At 41.1% G+C, this 20,950-nt stretch overlaps 1 protein-coding gene across 3 annotated transcripts in view; it reads right to left on the bottom strand.

Annotated features, from left to right (window-relative positions):
- Positions 1–20,950, bottom strand: part of GALNT6 (polypeptide N-acetylgalactosaminyltransferase 6) — a 195,452-nt gene that overhangs the window by 74,298 nt on the left and 100,204 nt on the right. For all 3 annotated transcript variants that reach the window (XM_033937281.1, XM_033937282.1, XM_033937283.1), the window contains exon 5: positions 3,331–3,565. In XM_033937281.1, coding sequence (XP_033793172.1) covers positions 3,331–3,565 — 235 coding nt within the window. The remainder of the gene's footprint in view (positions 1–3,330; positions 3,566–20,950) is intronic.

Here is a 20,950-nt window from a genome sequence, read left to right as displayed (position 1 = left end):
CCCTGCGGAATTCTTTAAAACTTTTTCAATGTCCTTAATTCCATGCCTTTTATCTTACTACCAGTCTATTATTGCTTCTCCCAACTGCCTCTCCCGCTTTCATGAAGCTAGTATCATTGTTCTTCCAAAACCCAACAGAGATGCTCAATTGGTCAAAAATTATAGGCCCATTTCTCTACTAAATTTGGACTATAAGATATTTGTAAAAATTTTAGTTCATCGATTAGAGTCTGTTATATCTTCCCTTATACATAGAGATCAAGTTGGTTTTTTGAAGGGACGCTATGGTGCTGATAACACTAGATTATTATGTCATATCCTGCATTCTACTCTGTCAAAGGATCAACCATACTTGGTAGCTTCTCTTGATGCTGAGAAGGCCTTTGACAGAGTGGAATGGAATTACCTCTTTTGTGTTCTATGACATTTTGGATTTCCTGCTGAATTTGTCCATATGGTCTCTTTACTGTACAATACTCCTACTGCTAAGATTGTAGTTAATGATGCTCTTTCTGATTCTTTCATATTACAACGGGGTACTCGTCAAGGTTGTCCCTTATCCCCTCTATTGTTCAATTTAGCCCTCAAACCCCTTTTAGCTCATATCAGACTGTCCACCTCTATTAAGGGAATTTCCATTGCTGACTTGGAATTTAAATTATCTGTTTACGCTGATGATATCCTTCTTTACTTGTCTGATCCTGAACAATCTTTACATTCTCTTATTGTTCTTATCTCTCAATTCTCCTCTATGTCTGGCTATAAGGTCAATTGGGACAAAACTGAACTTATGCCCCTTAACGAAGCCTGCACACCCTTTGTTCTCCCATCATATTCATTTACTTGGATATCTACTGGGATGAAATATCTAGGTGTTCCATTTGATAAAGATCTTAAAATAACAGCGAATCTCATCATGGCTGACTGTTTCCTCAGTAAAATTATCTCTATCCAACTGGTCCCCTTTACACCTCTCTTGGTGGGGGAGACTTGATACCCTTAAAATGATGGTCGTTCCGAAAATTACATACATGTTTACCATGTTTCCTCTTCTCTTTCCTAATTCTTTCTACAAACAATTGGAAAAACTTCTCTTCGACTTCTTGTGGAACAATAAACCTCATAGAATATCACAAAGTAAACTTAAATCTCCTAAATCAGCTGGAGGGGTTAATTTCCCTGACCTATTTCTTTATCATCAAGCCTTTTTATTAAAACAAAGTACTGAATGGCTACATTCCTCTGAGCCCCTTAACTCTACATTAGCCCCCAACTGGCTTCGCCTCGAAATGGCCCTCTTACATCCTATACCTTTGCTTCGACTCCTTGGATCCACTCACCTACAAACTAAGCCCCCTAATCCCCTACTTCTCACCTCTCTCCGAACTTTACAAGACCTAGATCGTTTACTGGACTGTCCCTGGTCTCAATCCACCTTTTGCCCCCTATGGAGAAATCCTAAACTTCTGATTGGGAAACAACCGATATTCTGGCTACCCTGGACCACTCACCTGATTTAGGACATTGCTGCATTATGTCACCCTGATGACTCCTGGCTCACTTTCCATGAGCTCCAGACCAAATATGGCCTTCCTGATTCTTATTTTTATCAATGGCTGCAACTACGTTCAGCCTTACGAAAACTTCACTGTGTTCTGAAAGCTAAACGTCAACCACCGACTTTATTGACTTTCTCTAACCAATATCATACTCTGGGGCATGCAGCATCCAAGTTTTATCACCTCCTTAAAGAATTACGATATCCACCCCTTCCCTCTGTCAAAAAGGCTTGGGAAGAAGATATTGGATGTCCTATCTCTGATCGTGATTGGTCTTCTTATCTACAATCTGTTTTTCATTCCTCTAGGTAAGCTACCTTAACCCAGAGCTTATTTTTTCTATGCCATAGAGCTCACTGGACCCCAATTAAATCACACCGTATTAATCCTACTTTTACAAAAGAATGTTGGACATGCTCTACTGAAATAGGCTCCCTCAAACACCTACTATTTCTATGTCCCTCTGTACAATCATTTTGGTCATCACTCTGGAACACTATTTGCTCTCTCTTTCATATTGATGTGGCTCTATCATATCAAATGTTATTACTCAAGTCCTCTGCTCTCCCTTCTCCTCTTTCTCTTTCTGATGCTTTCCTATTTGACATACTCATCTCTTTAGCTTTGAAACTTCTTCTTAATTCCTGGAAAGACCTTTCTAAAATATCCGTTACACAATGGTGGAATCTTGTCTGTTTGACTTATAGATATGAAGCATATTTAGCTAAAAAGGGAGACAGATTCCCACAATTTCTCTCAAAATGGAAATCCCTCAAACTATACCTCCAAGGCTCTGATTCTTAGTTATCTATTTATGTTTTATTAGTAGCCCTCATCCTTATTTACCTATACTTATTTCTTTAGTTCTTTTCTTCCCTCTTTATACTTTTTCTATTATAGATAAAGGTTTACTCATGTGATTGATCCTTGTTCATATGTTTGATTGCCTACAGGGCTTCAGTTCTGATTGTTATATCGGTTTATTCAGCTTGTTATTATGCCTATCTCTCACATGACTTGTACTTGTTATTATACATTTGCTTTGTTGCCTACAAAACTTTCAATAAATAAACATTGACTTAAAAAAAAAAAGTATATGCTTAATTTCATTACATGCATACTTTTACCTGCATTCTACAATAAGCCTTTTTCCACAAATAAACAGCCATTAAATTTACCCCAATAAATTTATTTTGACTCTGCTCCTATGCTCTCTTGAATAGACCCACTGTGGGCACCTCAAAGTCATGCACACATGACTTTGTTGATCCTGCAGTACCCCTTGCCAGTCAGGTTTTCAGACTATCCACAATGAATATACATGAAATTGATCTGCATATATTGCCTTCATTATATGCAAATCTCTTTCATGTATATTCACTGTGGATATCCTGAAAATCTGATTGGCAAGGGGGTACTGAAGGACCAACTTGGGAAACACTGATGCACAACACTGTAACTGCTACCACTGTTTATCTATCCATCTATATCAATGTATCAGGGGTAGACTGACCATTGAGACAATAGGGCAGTGCGTGGGGGCCCACTCTCCCATAAGTTCCATCTAGTTTAATCAGTTTTGATAGGTTGTTAAGTGCCCAGATCTTTGTCAGTCCATTCCTGATATTATTCTTAACTAAAAAGTAAAATACAATACAATCAAGTAAACTCAGAAGATAGGAAAAGAAAAATATCACAGAGTAACTATACACACAAGTGATCAAAACATCTTCTCTGTGGCCTGCCTTGCTGCTATAGGAGTTGTACTCACTTGAAAGGGTATGTCTCATCCTTCCGCTTCAGAATATCATGAACTGGGACCTCCTCCCAGATAAAGGACAAAGTCCAGTCAAAGCTGCCCCGGATGTACTGCATCCCAAACTTGTTCGGTCTGTTAAACTCAAAGTTATTCAGATCGATATTGGTGAGCTCTGGGCAAACCACAACTGTGGGGTTCTCTGCGATTCTCCTCAAGAGTGGCTCCAACCAGCCATAAAAACACTCACCTGTGGAGAAGAGAGAATTTCAAAACCCAAGAAAACAAGTGGCTAAAACTTAGATTTTCTTCCTCATTAGAATTAATTCATGTGGACTAGTGTGCTGGGGGGAGGGGGGTCTGTCAGCTCACAATTTATTTTTTTTATGCCACCATGGTATCTGCATGCATTAGGTTAGTGCATTTCTGTCAGAACACTGTGCACTGAAGCTTAGCCTACTATTCTAATGTACAGCTTAATAGGAAAGAGAACCATAGCGACAACTTTCAACTTCAGGAAAGGAAACTACGAAGCAATGAGGGAAATGGTAAGGAAGAAACTTAGGAACACTTCCAAGAAATGGCAAACAGTAGAACATGCCTGGTCTTTTTTCAAGGACACGGTGAGCGAGGCGCAAAATCTGTATATCCCCAGATTCAGAAAGGGGTGCAAAAAGAGTCGAATAAAAGACCCAGCGTGGATAACTAAAATAGTGAAGGAAGCGATAGGAAATAAGAAAAATTCATTCAAGAAATGGAAAAAGGACAAAACTGAGGGGAACTGGAAAGAGCACAGGAAGTATCAAAAAGAATGTCACCGTGTGGTTCGAAAAGCCAAAAGAGAGTATGAAGAGAGGCTAGCCATGGAAGCACGAAATTTCAAACCGTTCTTTAGATATGTTAAAGGGAAGCAGCCGGCTAGGGAGGAGATGGGACCGCTGGACGACGGAGACAGGAAGGGAGTGGTGAAGGAGGAGAAAGAAGTAGCAGAAAAACTTAACGTGTTCTTTTCATCTGTATTTACAAATGAAGACACATCCAACATACCGGAACCCAAGCAAATCTTCAATGGAGATCAAGCAGAAAAATTAAAATCCATGGAAGTGAGTCTTGAAGACGTACTCAGGCAGCTAGAAAAATTAAAAACTGACAAATCCCCGGGTCCGGACGGAATCCATCCAAGGGTTCTGAAAGAACTAAAGGAGGAGATAGCGGAACTACTGCAGCAAATTTGCAATCTATCACTGAAAACAGGTGTGATTCCAGAGGATTGGAAGATAGCCAATGTTACGCCCATCTTTAAAAAGGGATCAAGAGGTGACCCGGGAAACTACAGACCAATGAGTCTGACCTCCTTTCCAGGGAAAATGGTGGAAGCACTGATAAAAGACAACATTGATGAACATTTTGAAAGAAACAAACTTCTGATAACCAGCCAACATGGTTTCTGCAAGGGGAGATCGTGCCTAACGAACTTATTGCACTTCTTCGAAGGAATTAACAAACGGATGGACAGAGGAGACCCCATAGGCATCATATATAGAGAACTGGGCGTGCCCGGCTCAATGTATTAGAGGCTGCTCTCAGGAGAAGACAGGCAGTCTACCCTGAGCCAGCTCAGGAAGGAGGTGTTCAGGACGGGGCTCCTGACCCTCACCCCTCTACTGATATAGAGATGGTGGGTTTTGACACTGACCCTGTGGCTAACCAGACAGCAGCAGTAGAACCCATGGATTGCCAGGAAACTGCTTACTTTCCTGAAGGTATGCCTATGGAGGATAATTAAGTTACTTGTTTGAAAGTGGTGTTTGCTCTTCATGCTCAGTATAGCAATTGTTTGCACTGCTTCTCAGCAGCTGTGTGCATTTTGAATGAGAGTAGTGCTGGACTTTTCTTTCTGTGAAGCCTGGAAGAAAAACGTTGTTTTTTTTAAGCTGATTTGAACTGCACTGCTAAAGTTTATATTTTGTGTTTTTGTTTGAACACTGTGTGGAGTGAGGAAGTAGTTTGGGGGAAGAATCCACTGGTCATCCTTGGTAGGGATTGCGGGGCCATTAGTGGCATTCTGTTCTAGCAGAAATAATTTGTGGATTCGGCTACTCCCCTCCCCCCACCAGCTTCTTTCAAGTTGGCTGGGGCCAAGCCTGTTATAACCTGGGCTTGGACACCACACTGCTTAGGCACTGGAAAAGCAGTGGACTTATGTTAGCTGCCTATTTTCAAAGGCAGAACTTGGAAGTTAATTTACTTTTACTTACCTGCATAAAGGTGGGAGCTGTGAGATATCTTTCTCAGCTCATTTTTTGGTTCCAGTTATTCCTTTTTTTGTTTAATATTGTAAAGAAGACTGTTTCAGAGTCATTTACCAATAAACCAAGGTTGGAATTATTTTGGGAATTAACTCTTTTGGAATCCTGTTTTCACTTTATTTGAACTTTGAGACCAGCAGGACTTCCAGCTTTATGGAAGCACGTCGGAGGTGAGCTATCTTGTGCGCTAGCTGGAGCCCAACTTATCCACGGGTGCCGGCTGCGCCACAATAGATTTCCAAAAAGCCTTTGACAAGGTGCCCCATGAACGCCTACTCTGGAAACTGAAGAATCATGTGGTGGAAGGAGACGTACATAGATGGATTGGAAACTGGTTGGCGGGTAGGAGTGAAGGGCCATTACTCGGACTGGAGGAGGGTCACGAGTGGTGTCCCGCAGGGCTCGGTGCTTGGGCCGCTGCTATTTAATATATTTATAAATGATCTAGAATCAGGGACGAAGTATGAGATAATAAAATTTGCGGAAGACACAAAACTATTTAATGGAGCTCAGACTAAAGAGGACTGCAAAGAATTGCAAAGGAACATGAACAAACTAGGGGCAAGGGCGACGAGATAGCAGATGAAGTTCAACGTTGAGAAATGTAAAGTACTACATGTGGGAAGCAGAAATCTGAGGTACAGCTATAAGATGGGAGGGATGTTATTGAAGGAGAGTAGCCGAGAAAGGGACTTGGGGGTAATGGTGGACATGACAATGAAGCCAACTGCTTCTAGGTATAATCAAGAAGGGTATTACTACCAGAACGAAAGAAGTTATCCTGCCGTTGTATCGGGCGATTGTGCGTCTGCATCTTGTCACAAACCCGGCACCAGAGTGAGGTTTGTGCCAGAGAAGGGACAAAAACCCCTGACTGTTAGGAGAGCAGACCAGTACAGCAGCCCTCCTACAAACAGTTCCCAGAGCTCAGTCATTGGCAAGGGTGCCCTACATCAAGAGGACTGGGGAGGGAAAGATGAGAGTGGGAATAGCCCGGTGCAGCAGGAAGTGCCTTTGATAAAAGAACAGCCTAAGAGGCAGGCTCACAGCACAGCCAAGGCACAACTGCTGAGCCCAATTAGGGCTAATCAGAAAGCCCAGCAGAAGCTACAGATCGTCCCTCCCCCCTGTAGGTTAGGGCGTGTCCAGCTTAGGGCTTTAGAGGCTCAGCTCAGGAGAAACAAATCAGTCTGTCCTGGGGCAGCCCAGGAAGGAGGCTCAAGGGATTGGGCTCCTGAACCCTCTCAGAATCAGGATGTGGAGATGGCAGATGTTACCCCTGTCTCTGAAGCCAGTCAGCCAGCCAACCCAGAGGCCATGGAATTTATGGACACTGCCATGGATTCAGAAGCACCTGCAATGGATGAAAGCTAAGTGCAATACCTTTAACTTTTTGCTGTGCTTAGTTTGTGAACTTTTGGGATCTTGAAATCCGATTGCATTTGTTTGGAGCCAGTGAGCAGTGCTGGGCTCTTACTGCAAGGTGCCTAAAACCTGGGAGTTGTTTAAACCAGGTTTATTTTGCTTGGAAGTTTTTGTTGGTGTTTTGCCTTTTGAGGATTGAGTGAAACTGCAATTTGGACTTTGTATAGGGAGTTAAAGTGGGGAGAATCCATGCAAGATCCTTGGGTGGGATTGTGGGGCCAGTTTTTTGGCAAGCTATAAAATAGTGGATTCAGCTACTCCCCTCCCCCACCAACTACTCAAGAGTTGGTTGGGACAGGCCTGCTTCAATCCAGGCCTGATGGCAAGTCTTTCATTGCACAGAGAAAAGTACAATTGTTGTATTCCAGCCCTGCTTGATAAAGGCAGACTTATTAAGTCTGGACTATTGCAGGCTTTGGAATTACTCACCTGTTAAATACCTGCAAGGAAGGTGTGGGCTTATGGTTTTACAGCCCAGATATTATTTCATGTTTTCTTTTGTTCATGAAAGGAATGAACTAAACCCTGTTAAGGGTCTGTGAATTCAATAAATAGAGACTCCATTATATTTTGAACTTTATTGTTACTGACCATTTTCTGCTTCTTTATTGACTGAGAAACCAGCAGGACTTCCAGCCTCTTCTGGAAGCACGTAAGACGCAGGCTATTCTGGGCGCTGACCGGAGCCAAGCATATAGGCCGGCATCGGCAACACCACAATCTGGAGTATTGTGTCCAATATTGGTTGTCGTACCTTAAGAAGGATATGGCGTTACTCGAGAGGGTTCAGAGGAGAGCGACATGTCTGATATAAGGTATGGAAAACCTTTCATATGCTGAGAGACTGGAGAAACTGGGATGCTTTTCCCTGGAGAAGAGGAGACTTAGAGGGGATATGATAGAGACTTACAAGATCATGAAGGGCATATAGAGAGTAGAGAGGAACAGATTCTTCAAACTTTTGAAAAATAAGAGAATAAGAGGGCATTCGGAAAAGTTGAAAGGGGACAGATTCAGAACGAATGTGGTCTTCCGGTTTGGACTCGAACGAGATGGTCGCGTGAGCTGCTTGCTCCCACCCTTTTCTAAGCTAATCTTTCAGAATCTGCCTGTTCCTTTTGCTTTTTTTTTTTTTTTTTTTCCCTAACTGAAGCCTTATCAGTAGTTATTCTAACTCCTAACATATCATGGCGAGCAAAAAATCTAAAGCCGACACTCTTCCAGCAAGCAAACGTCTCAAGTCGGCTCCCCCTTCTCCTGAGAAGCCTGGCTCGGCTGCAGACCTCATGGAGGAGATTGACCCGATCCTAACTGAATTGCAAAATATTAAATCTCTAATGAAATCGCACATGGAAATATCACAAGATATGCGAGGGGAATTAGAATTAATCCATATACAGATGGCTGCATCTCAACAGCGTTTTGACTCACTTTCTGATCGAGTCACTGCTGTGGAAAAAGATCTCCCGACAATAAGCGCTAACTCGGCGGCCATTTCTAAATTAACCACTGACCTCGAAGATATGGCTAATCGTAGCCGAAGATCTAACTTACGAATCCTTGGAATGCCGGAAGGGGCCGAGGGTAATGACACACTTGCCTTCCTGACTTCATGGCTCCCGAAGTTCCTGGACATCGATTTTGCCCCGATTTTAGAGCTCGAGCGCGCTCATCGCTCCCCTTCCACCCTGCAGCCTGGAAACAAGCGTCCACGTCCGCTGGTCGTCAAGGTGCTCCGATTCCAGCATGCACTACAAATCCTTAATGCCGCGAAGGGGAAGGCGTCCATGCTCCACCAGGGACGTAAAATAATAATTGTGCTCGACCTGGCTCCTGCCACCGCTGCGAGAAGGAAGTCCTTCCTTTCCATGCGGCAGGACCTGAGAGACCTTGGCGCGCAATACGGACTCTTCTATCCTGCTAGATTCCGGGTAACCTATCGCAACAAAACAGACAACTACAGTGATCCAGAGGTTCTTCGAGCGTGGCTTCAACAAACGAAGATGGCGTAATCGCTTTCTAACTGCCTTGCCTGCTGCTCGCTACACTGGACTTGGTGCTGTATCCCTTATGTGAGCTACCTCCACGTGGTGCCTGGCTCCCTGCAGCGACCTTCTCGCAGAACTACCTTCAAGATTATGGGAAGATTTATCTTTTTTTCCTTTTAACTTGCCTTCGACATTGACTTAATATTGCTTTCTGACTATTCTACCAATGGCTCTCTTCACTGGACTTGGCGGTACAATCCTTCTGCTTTTTCCCGCCGTGGGCTTCCTGGTTCCCTGCACTGAACTCTCCTCCAAGCTGCCTGCAACTTCATGGACTTTTATTCTCTCATACTCTGACCTGTTGTTATTAATTTTATTTTACTTGCCAGCTCTCCAAACCTTCCCCCTTATGCTCCCCTCTTGATGCTATTTATGACTATACTCCTTTAATCTTTTAACTCGCACGTTTACCACCCGCCATTTTGTGTTTTATTTCTCCGGGCTTTTTCTTCTTTTAAAGATCTCTTCCTCACCCCTCCTACAATGATGATTTTTATTTTCTTTACCCGGAGCTTTTACCCCTCTCGTTCTAGTTTTGTTCTCCTCCTTCGCTCTCCACAACCCCACTTATACTGCTCCTGTATTTTATATCTGTTTGTCCATGTGCTTTCTCCGCCATTTCCACACGTGTTCTTTCTCTCACAGAACTGCTCTAACGTGCTGTAGGCTGATTTTCCATCTCACCCTCTGTCTATTCAAACCCGCTGAATCTCTACTCAATGGCTGCTGTATTTGCCTTCTCTAGTTTTTCCTGCACTTTACATACTTTCCAGTCTGCTGATCAATGTCATGGTAATCTTTTATGTTCCTCCTTTTTCTGCGATGCCTCTCCTCATGTACTTTATCCTTGTTCAACATTTCCTAGTCTCTCTCTTTCCTAGTATTCTGTCCTTTGGGTGATTTGAATTAACTGTCATGGATTTTTAGTAACATTACCTGCACGTATTGATTCACCGCCTGCTATATGAATTTATATGTTTCCATCTCTCTTCTCCTGCTTCTCAGTCACTTTATTTATTTATCTCTGTCTAATCTCTCTTACATATTATTATCTGTATTTCACCCCTAATGTTCTTCAAATTTATTTCTTGTTTCGCTCTTATGGTAATTACCTTCCCTATGTACAGATTTACTTTATTAATTGATGGATGAACTCATATTTTATTACTACTTTAAATATTATTTATGTTTTTTCTCCTATTCCCTTTGCAGATGAACTCTTTATAACCCTTTTTATTTATCTCAGTCTATGATTTATTGCTTAATTGTTTTATTATTTTCACTGGCCAATTCTTATTATTCATTATATATTGTGATATCCCCCTGATTAATTTTGAACCATTTTTGGCTTTGCCTTTATGATAGCTAACTCTCCTATGTACAGATCTACTTTATTATCTGACAGATGAATTCACATTTTTATACTAATTTATATATTATTCTACTCCTCTTTGTGATGAACTCTTAATAGTCTTCTTTTATTTTTCCCAATCTGTGAATCATTACTAACACATTTTATACTCTCTTAGTGTCCAATTTTTATTACCCATTATAACATGTGATATCTTACTGTGTCCATTATGAATATGATACCCTCCTGATGATTTTTAAACCTTTTTTAGCTTTACCCTTATGACAGCTATCCCTTCTATGTATAGCTCTGCTTTATTAACTGATGGATGACCTCATATTTTCTCTTTAGCTTATAAATTATTTATGCTCTTCCTTTTATTCTACTACCAGATGAACTCCTTATAATCCCCTTTTTTTCTCTCTTTTATCTACTACAGTTTATGAATTATTGCTAAATTGTTTTGTTGGCTAATTTTTATTGTCCTTCATAACTTATGACACTCCCTTGATGAATTTCAATCCATTTTTAGCTTTTTTTTTTTTTTTAATGATAACTATCCATTTTAGGTACGGCTCTATTTTCTCACCTGACGGATAAACTCATATTTTCTTACCAATTTGCACATTACTCATGCTTTCTCTTCCATTCCCCTCGTAGATGAACTCCTTATAACCCTTTCTTATTTAGCTTTGACTATGAACTATTGCTAAATTGTTTTATAATTTTTTACCGGCTAATTCTTATTACCCATTATATATTATGATATCTTCCTGATGAATATTAAATCATTTTTAGCTTTGTCTTTATGATAACTATCTCTCCCATGTACAGCTTTACTTCATTAACTGACAGATGAACTCATATTTTTTATACTGGTTTATATATTATCTTACTCCCCTTGTTGATGAACTTTTAATAACCCTCTTTTATTTATTCTAATCAATGAATCATTGCCAAATCATTTTATATTTTTTCAGTGACCAATTCTTGTTATCCACTATATATTGCGATACCCCCCTGATTAATTTTAAATCACCTTTAGACTAGCTCTTCTGATACTTATCCTTCCTATGTGCAGCTCCAACTTATCAACTGACAGATGAACTCATGTTTTCTTACAAGCTCATATACTAGTAGTGTTTCCATGATTATTTCTAATACCTGACATGCAATCCACTATCATCTCAACCCATAAGAGTATTTTAATTTGTTTCATTTAATAATTAATTTATATTACATCTCTGTTCCACTTCTCCCTTCAGTGCTTTAGGTAAGCTCAGGGTAGTTGGTTCTACATACCCAGGAGTCTGTCTTCCTCAGATATCCTTCTGATTCAGACATACCTCCTGAACACTTTATGTATTAACATCAATCAGCCTTGTGCTGCATTTGCTCCTTGACCCAGTGTAAATGCACATATCAATATGGCATATTTCTTCTGTTTTGCTGCTTGGTTTTCTCAAGTTGTTCAATATACATTATTGCTCGCTCCCATGGTTTCATACTTACCCTCCAAATGATGTTCCTTTTAACTTTCTGAACAAGGTATACAAAGGGCATTTACCATTGGTGGTATTTGAACCAAAATGTTTCTTTTCTTTTCATTACCTTTCCTACTTTATTTTTTCTCATATATTCTATACATTTATCTCATGTTTTATATATTGAATTTTGCAAAATGCTCAGTTTATGTTGACATTTATTGACTTGACCCATAAAGGTTCATACTATATCGTTACCAGACTTGGGCGATACATTTACCATTGTTGGTATCAAAAGAGAACATGCAACTCTCAGCTTAGGGTGGTCATTGTGACTTCCGCTCCACTCGTTCATCAAACTGGTGCTTTCTCCCCTCTTATTGCTGTCCTGGAGAGGACTTCTTATCTTTTTTCATATACGTGATTCTTTCCCCTTCTTCATGTCTAATTTACTATTGTGCGGGACGGACATTCCCTGTCACATCCCTTTTGACTTCGACTTTTTTCTCTACTTGTATGTCTTCTCTTAAACTTGTATCATGGAACGTCAACGGTATTAACCAACCTCTCAAATGTAAGAAAATTATAGACTATCTTATAGTGAAAGATTATGATATTCTCTTATTACAGGAGACTCATCTGAATCCCATAGACTGCTCCAAGCTTCGTATTCCTGGATATGCTATGCATGTATTTTCCCCTGCTTTTCATAAAAAGAGAGGAGTGTCCATTCTTTTGAAAACTTCGTTACAAGCTCGCGTACTACACCAATTGTCGGACTCTGAAGGTAGATGGATTGCAATCTCAGCTCAGATTGGTGACTTCTCTTTCTCCGTCGTCAATATTTATGCTCCAAACATTGACTTGCCTTCCTTCATGGATTCCCTGAGAGACGTATTACTAGATGTAGCCGATTATCCTTTAATACTTGGCGGAGACTTTAATCTCCCATTGGATTCTAATCTAGATAGGCATTCTCACTCACAGTTCCGTCCCTCTAAAATGCGATCTGAACTTTATAATGTTATTCAAGACCTTGGCCTTTGCGATCCGTGGAGATTACTCCATCCATGTGAACGATCCTTCACGTTTTATTCGGCCCCTCATCGCTCACACTCTAGGCTTGACTTCTTTCTTATTTCTAAATCTCTCCTCCCTACGATCCGAGCGGCTATTATTCATCCTATTATTCTTTCGGACCACGCCCCCGTCGGGTTGCATGTGGAATTACAACACACACGTCCTAATCGAATTTGGCGGCTCAATACATCCATTCTTCTGGACTCTGCCTTCCAAGATAAAATCCAAAGCTTTATTGCGGACTTTTTCACTAATAATGCTTCTTCCATTGAATCTTACACCACCATATGGGAAGCTTTCAAAGCGACCCTCAGAGGTGAAGTAATTAGCTTTTCTGCTTGGAAGCGCAAATCGGATCACTCTAATATGGAATCTTTGGAGAAGGATATCTCTCTATTGGAACGCCAACAAATCACGAATAATCTCACTCATATGTCCCCGGATTTAGTTCAGAAAAAGGTTGAATATAATATGTTATCTCGGCTTAGAGCTCAACAGGACTTCTTAATCTCCAAAACTGGTACCTATGTGTCTGCCAATAAAGCTGGTCATTCTATGGCTCGTTACCTGGCTAACCACAAACAAAGATCCAGAGTGGCTGCTTTGGTGAGAGATGACGGTACCTCTGTTACAGATGATAACTCCATATCCCAGCTCTTCACTACTTTTTATAGTGCTTTATACTCTTCATCTATCGATTCCTCATCTATTTCTAGTTTTGACTTCCTCCAGAATATCTCTCATCCCTCTTTGGATCATTCTCAAGCCTTATGTCTTGGTGCACCTATTGCAGAGGCCGAGATTCTTGAGGCTATAAAATCCCTCTCCTCACATAAATCACCAGGGCCCGATGGACTTCCGATGGAATTCTATAAAACTTTCTCTACAGATCTCATCCCTTGGCTGAAACATCTTTTTGAATATCTTTTCTCCAATCCTGATGACCAAGGCGGTTTCACGGAAGCGCACATTATTGTTTTACCCAAAGCAGGGAGGGATAAAACACAGGTAGCCAACTATCGTCCTATCTCTTTACTCAACACCGATTGTAAGATTTTGGCTAAAGTCCTAGCCTCTCGATTGGATAAGATTTTGGGCATCCTCATCCACCCTGATCAAGTAGGCTTTATGAAAGCTCGTTTCATTGGTGATAATGCACGCACTTTCCACTCTGTTCTAGACATTGCCCATTCCTCAACTGAACCAATGATAGCTATCTCCTTGGACGCCGAGAAGGCCTTTGACATGGTGGAGTGGAGTCATTTATTTTCGGCCCTCCAATGGTTCGGATGTGGCTCAGATTTTATACAATGGATCAAATTACTAAACCATAAGCCTTGCTCTAGACTACAGATCAATGATTCTTTATCTACCCCCATTTCTCTCCGCAGAGGCACACGGCAGGGTTGCCCCTTATCTCCCCTCCTATTCAACCTAGCTCTTGAACCATTGCTCTTGGCAATCCGTCAACACCCACATCTACTCGGCATCCCTGCGGGCTCTCTACAAATCAAAACTTTAGCTTACGCTGACGATCTATTGGTGTTCCTTGCAAAACCAGCTTCCTCCATTCCTGTTCTTCTCCAATTAGTATCTGACTTTTCGCGATGTTCCGGCTATCGCATAAACTGGGATAAATCCGAGGTTATGCCTCTTAATGATTCTACCTCACTGGCTGATTGTGGTCCTATCTCGTTTCGATGGGCCAGTTCCTCTTTAAAATATCTTGGCACCTTTTTCACCATGATACTGACACCATGATGTCTCTTAATTTAGCTGCTTTAACATCCAGGATTGAGGCATTGGTAAAAAGGTGGTCCCCTCTTTCCTTGCTGTGGTGGGGACGACTTGAGGCTATTAAGATGACTATTGCGCCGATTGTCAATTACTACCTTTCCATGCTCCCTAGATTAGCCCCTAAGGAGTTTTATAAAAGTATAGAAGCGAAGCTCTCAGCTTACCTTTGGGGTAAGAAAACCCCTCGTATCTCCTTGAAAATCCTTAAATCCTCTAAGGAAAATGGGGGCATGGGCTTTCCGGACTTTTTTCTCTATCATATTGCCTCGTTTTTGCGATACAGCTCATATTGGACACTGGATCCTAGCCTTTCCAATGACCTGGCCGCCTGGTTTCATGATGAACAACATATTGTCCGCCCGATCCCATTATCTAATTTATCTTTTCTTTCTACCTCTTCATTACCTTGTAATTCTACCACCATACGTGCCACCCTCCAGGCGATTCAACATTTTGATTTCATCTCCGGGTCCGATAGACGCAATACGACCGTTTCTCCTCTCTGGTATAGTCCCTCATTTTGCATCGTCCCATTTACTGGAGGGCTTGGGCAGACAAAGGGATCTGGACCTTAAATCAGATCGTGGATAATGGAAAGCTCCTCTTTTTTGCTCAGCTCATGGACAGGTTCGACTTACCTGCTACGGAATGTTACCATTGGATTCAACTTTCTCACTGTCTACTTAAATGTACACCATCCATCTTTTCCTATACTCAAACCTCTCCTCTCATGACATTCTCAAGACTAGCTCTCGAACTTGGTCATATCATGTCCCTCTTCTATAAAGAACTTTGCTCACATTTATACCCTAGATCTAAGAGGTCCACGGATATCTGGTTATCCTACTCCTCCTGGCGGGGATCCGACGAGGATTGGGATCGCTATTTCAGTAAAGTAATTCGCCCAACAGCGTCTGCCAGCTTGTCTCAGTCGCTTTATTTCCTTGCGTACAAAGTCTTTTGGACACCTCACAAGATGTATTTAGCTGGCCTTAGAGATTCCAATATGTGTTGGCACTGTGCTTTGGAATTAGGGGATCTTCATCATATGATTTATGCGTGTCCTATTCTTCAAGATTTCTGGACACAAATATGGTGCATCATTCAACGTATTCTCCCTATCTCCTCGGGGTTCTCTTTTGAAGTCTTGCTTTACAGAGCCTTAGCTGTGTCAGATCCTCTTTCCGCCAGTCAACAATCTCTTCTTAATATTTTGATTGCTTTAACTATCCAAATGATCCTTCACAATTGGAAATCTGCCGACTTGCTTAATGTTGTTTTCTGGTGGAATACTGTTCTTATGATTCACTCCTATGAACTGAAAGCTGCAGAATTTACAAATCGACTACAGCGCGTTTCTAAGATTTGGGAACCTATTCAACACTATTCTCCTTAACCGTTGTCTTCCCTCTTGTTTCACCTGACCTCGACTATACCTAATTTTTCTTCTTTTTCTCTTCTATTCCCTTTATTGCTCCAGATTGGCAGGGGATGTCCGCCCCGTACTCTTTATTCTTTACCCATCATTCTTTATACTAATATCTCTTTTTCAGCTTCTGTTTGATCGACTTCTTTCTCCTCCCTTTTTCTCAACTTTCCTCTCTTTGTCCTCTCTCCTCTTCAGGTTATGCAGTGGTTCTTTTTGAGCCTCCAGGTTTTCTTTATGTTCCTTTTTGTAGTTCAGTGTTATGAACATCATATTACATGCATTGTGTACTTTGTAATCTTTGGATTCTGGATGGTTCTTTTGAACCTCTCTGTTCACTTGTTCATTGTTTTTTGGTTCTTTATGTAACTCTGTTTTTGTTACTAAAACTTCAATAAAAATATTTGAAATCAGATTCAGAACGAATGCTAGGAAGTTTTTCTTTACCCAACGTGTGGTGGACACCTGGAATGCACTTCTAGAGGGCGTAATAGGGCAGAGTACGGTACTGGGGTTCAAGAAAGGATTGGACAATTTCTTGCTGGAAAAAGGGATACAGGGAGATAGATAGAGGTCCTGGACCTGTTGGGCCGCCGCATGAGCGGACTGCTGGGCACGATGGACCTCAGGTCTGACCCAGTGGAGGCATTGCTTATGTTCTATTCATTTTTGTTCAGTCATTTTGTCATCATGAAAGTAAAGTTGTTGAATATATGCAAGCCAGCGATTTGATTCAGTCTGTTGGGGGCGTGATTTCGATCGCCTTCATTTGCATGAGGGTGATTCATGAATCAGCCCCTCGTACACAGTTCGGATCCAATCCGATCCGTGCCCTTAGTGAATCTAGCCCAATGAGTTTTCAAGTTTTTATTATTTCTTGATATTCCACAAGTCACAGAGTAACTAAGCAGCTTACAATAAAATTAGTATCAGTTCAGTATCTTTATTACATAAGTGGTGGTGGAATTTACTTCCAACTTGTACATATGAAAAAATTTTACAAAATTGGAGTGAGGAGTTGGGAATTCAGATATCACTTCTCGATTTTAGTCAAGCTATTAATAGATTACCAAAAATTATTACGGGTTCTGTTTGGAGGGAATGTACTTACAGAGTTTTACATAGGGCTTATTTTTCCCAAATTCAAGCTTTTCATGCGGGTTTGGTAAATTCCCCAATTTGTATTAAATGTGATAAGGACCTTGGCACATTATCTGATGCTTTTTGGCTGTGCCCTTTAATTAAGTCTTTCTGGTCTGCCATCCTATTTTATATGAGTTCTTTATGGGATAGTGCTGTTGTGGGCTCTCCAAGGGAGGTAAGGCAGCAGCTTGTTGGGTATTTGGTCAAGTCTTTTATTTCAGAAGGCATGTATGATTGGACATAAATGTATTATGCAATATTGGTTACAGAAAGAATCTCCAAGCTTTTGGCATTGGAGGAACCAGTTGCATCGTTTACTTTTACTTGAGGTCTGGGAGGTTCGGCGATCTTCTAGAAAGATGGCTTACAAAAGTAGAGAGAACGAGAAAGAGAGGGCACTCTAAAGTTAAAAGGGGATAGATTCCGTACAAATGTAAGGAAGTTCTTCTTCACCCAGAGAGTAGTAGAAAACTGGAACACTCTTCCGGAGACTGTTATAGGGAAAAACACCCTCCAGGGATTCAAAACAAAGTTAGACAAGTTCCTGCTGAACCAGAACGTATGGTGGTAAGGCTAGACTCAATTAGGGCACTGGTCTTTGACCTAAGGGCCACGGCAGGAGCAGACTGCTGGGTGCGATGGACCACTAGTCTGACCCAGGAGCGGCAATTCTTATATTCTTATCAATTTCATGCAACCATTAGATCTAATGCAAAAATGCTCCATGGATGAGTTTAATATTTAATAGGACATGATTAAAGAGAGAAGGGAGGTAAAAAGGCTGAAGAAACCTTAAGATTAGGACCCCCCCTTAGGAAGGTTGAATAAAATGCAAAAACCACCCAGTGGGGTAGCGAGGGTGAGCGGCACCTAGGGCAGTGGCGCCTCTCCCCCTCCCTCCAACTTACTGCCCACAACGGCTTAGGCGCTACCTCTGATGTCATTTCCCAGGTGCAGGTCCCAGAAGTGACATCAGAGAGAGCGCTGAAGCAGGCTTGGGCAGCAAGTTGGTGGCCGCTCGCGCCGAAGTTATAAAGGTACGGGGAAAGGAGCAAGCATGGGTGACTTGGTACACAATTTAAGATATTAGCTTTGTCACTTAACTCGGGCACTAAGTTGCAATATGGATTTGTTTCTAGCTCTATTTCTTATTTACTTCTTCAAATCTGAATTTAGGTCAAGTAGGCATTTTCCATTCTCATGGGCCAATGTTCAAAACCAAACAGGGGCACTAGAGGTGATTAATGCTGTACTAGCGCCTGCGTTAGTTAGCACAGAATGATCAGAGGGCTCAAGGGTAGGAGACAATGTGCGTGCCAAAAATTAGCACATATAGCCTGCAAATGTAGCCAAACAAATGTTAATGAGGTCATTTCCTAATGTTTAAAGAACAGTTCTCCAAGCAAGGCTGCCTTAGTGCTGAAAAAATAACGTCATCTCGGAACAGGGGTTAGGGGGTTTGAAAAGAGGATTTCCCACAATTCTGCCTTAAAATCTGCCCATTTTTATTTTATTTGGAAGCAAAAGGAAACCCTGCAAGCCCTTAAGCGTTGGTAGATGGGAGATGAATGTGTGCAAGTTAGAGCAATCCCGAAACTGAAGCCACACATTGGCGTTAGTTTTCTGCGCTTAAATATGTCTTTGAAGTGAAAAAAAAATTGAAAAGTTTATATTTTAAGGCATAGAAGAATGGTGCTGTTGTATGCTTCTTTTCCTGGTTTGCTTGGACATACGAACAAGAGATGCGCTTTTTGCAAAACTCTTCTGCACACACACCAGGCATGTTCCTCCCCCCCCTTACTTTCTAACACTCAATGCTAACAGCATGCATATAATTTGCCTGCAATTAGTTTTGAGCATTGGAAAGTTTTTCTCCTGCGATGTTCACACGATATTTTACAGCACTCATGTTTGGTTTTGAGCACCAGGCCATCAGAGAACTTGCAATCTATGGTTTGTACCTGGGGCCAGAGAAGTTAAAGTGAGAGAAATGATATCTGAATCCTGGCTTCTCTGGTTTTCAGCCCCCCCCCCCCCCCCCCAATACACTCTTAACCATGTGGAGGGCAATTTTAAAACAACAAAATCCAAATAGCACCAAAAGGTTCCACAAAGGAAATGAAGCAGCAAAACAATAAAAAGATAGCGAAAGAGAAGATCGGATGTACTAGGGTTACCAGATTTTATGGATGTAAAATCCAGACCCTTGACCATGCCCCCCAGGTCCCCCCAGTTCCGCCCCAGCCCTGCCCCCTCAACCTGCGATTTGTTCAGAGTGGCGCATGCATAGGTGTGGTGTGGTGTCACCGCACTGCATCCGCCGTTCCCAGTTGAAAGCTTTTCAAAACCTGGACAAAGTGCTGGGTTTTGAAAAGCCGTCCGGACATGTCCTTTAAAAACAGGACATGTCCGGGTAAATCTGGACATCTGATAGCCCTAAGATGTACCAATTTTCCATTTTAATAAGTGTAGCTCACCATTTAAAAAGTGCTTTAAGTGTGGAAATAGATGTTTATATAAATGGTGCATCTGATTGGAGCACAGAGTTATGCACATATGGTTTGTATATCACTTATCACATCGCAGCATCATCTACATATTCATATCTACATTTTAATAACAAAAACTTACCACCACCACCCCCCCCCCCTGCAGCTACTCTTTCATTCAGGTACTCAACTTGTAACTCGTTCCCACTTCTCATTGGGTGTGTGTATACAGTATAGGATAGATTCAAATTGCTTAAATTACACTTTTGCTAACCAAAATTCACTTATTTGAAATTTTTCAACTGTGATTATTTTCTCAAAGCTGTACCAACATGGCCATGTTTCAACAGATGCACCAATTAAACCAAGCAGTGCATATACCACATTCCATATATAACTTTTTTTTTTAATTTTTGGACCGTCAGAGGTATTCAAGGTATACTGTTCAGCATAGCATAATGCATGAACCTCACTTCTTAATTAGTCCATATTTTGAATGGTTTTTTAAAAATGTCTTAAACGTTACTACACACTTTTTAAACTTATATTACAAAATTAAAGTACTTATCTTTTTTTTTTTTTTAAGTTCCAATAGCAATACAGAAAAAAAATACGAGAAGCTTCCGAGAACTTCAGAAGTAATCAAAAAAGAAAGACACCATCAAGTATACCACATTGCATGAGAGTAGGGGTCGGGCAGAGGAAAACAATCAAAAGTACGATACAGCAGTCATACGTAAATACATCAGCTATCAGTAAAGAACGAGGATATAAGAGGGAGGAGAAATATTATGTGACAAATCAGTACAATTTCAGTATCATTGCGAGCAATAAACATTAAGACAGTAATTATGCCAAATCAAACAGAGAGCTAGCATATCGGAAAATAGAACAACAGAAGGAATGTCCAAAGTAATCATATTGAGTAGTAATAGGAATAAGAAAAAGAGAGATCAAGTAAGCATACAAAGAGATCAAGTAAGCATACAGTCAAAGGTCTATACCACAAAATTCCATCATTGTCGACCATGTTTTAGTATAGGAAAGCGATGAATTATGGCGTTCCGCTATATGGCGTTCATA

The sequence above is a fragment of the Geotrypetes seraphini genome, chromosome 3, assembly GCF_902459505.1.
Source record: "Geotrypetes seraphini chromosome 3, aGeoSer1.1, whole genome shotgun sequence".
NCBI lineage: Eukaryota > Metazoa > Chordata > Amphibia > Gymnophiona > Dermophiidae > Geotrypetes > Geotrypetes seraphini.
The sequence above is the reverse complement of the archived record's forward strand: the minus strand, read 5'-3'. Positions and strand labels throughout refer to the sequence as shown.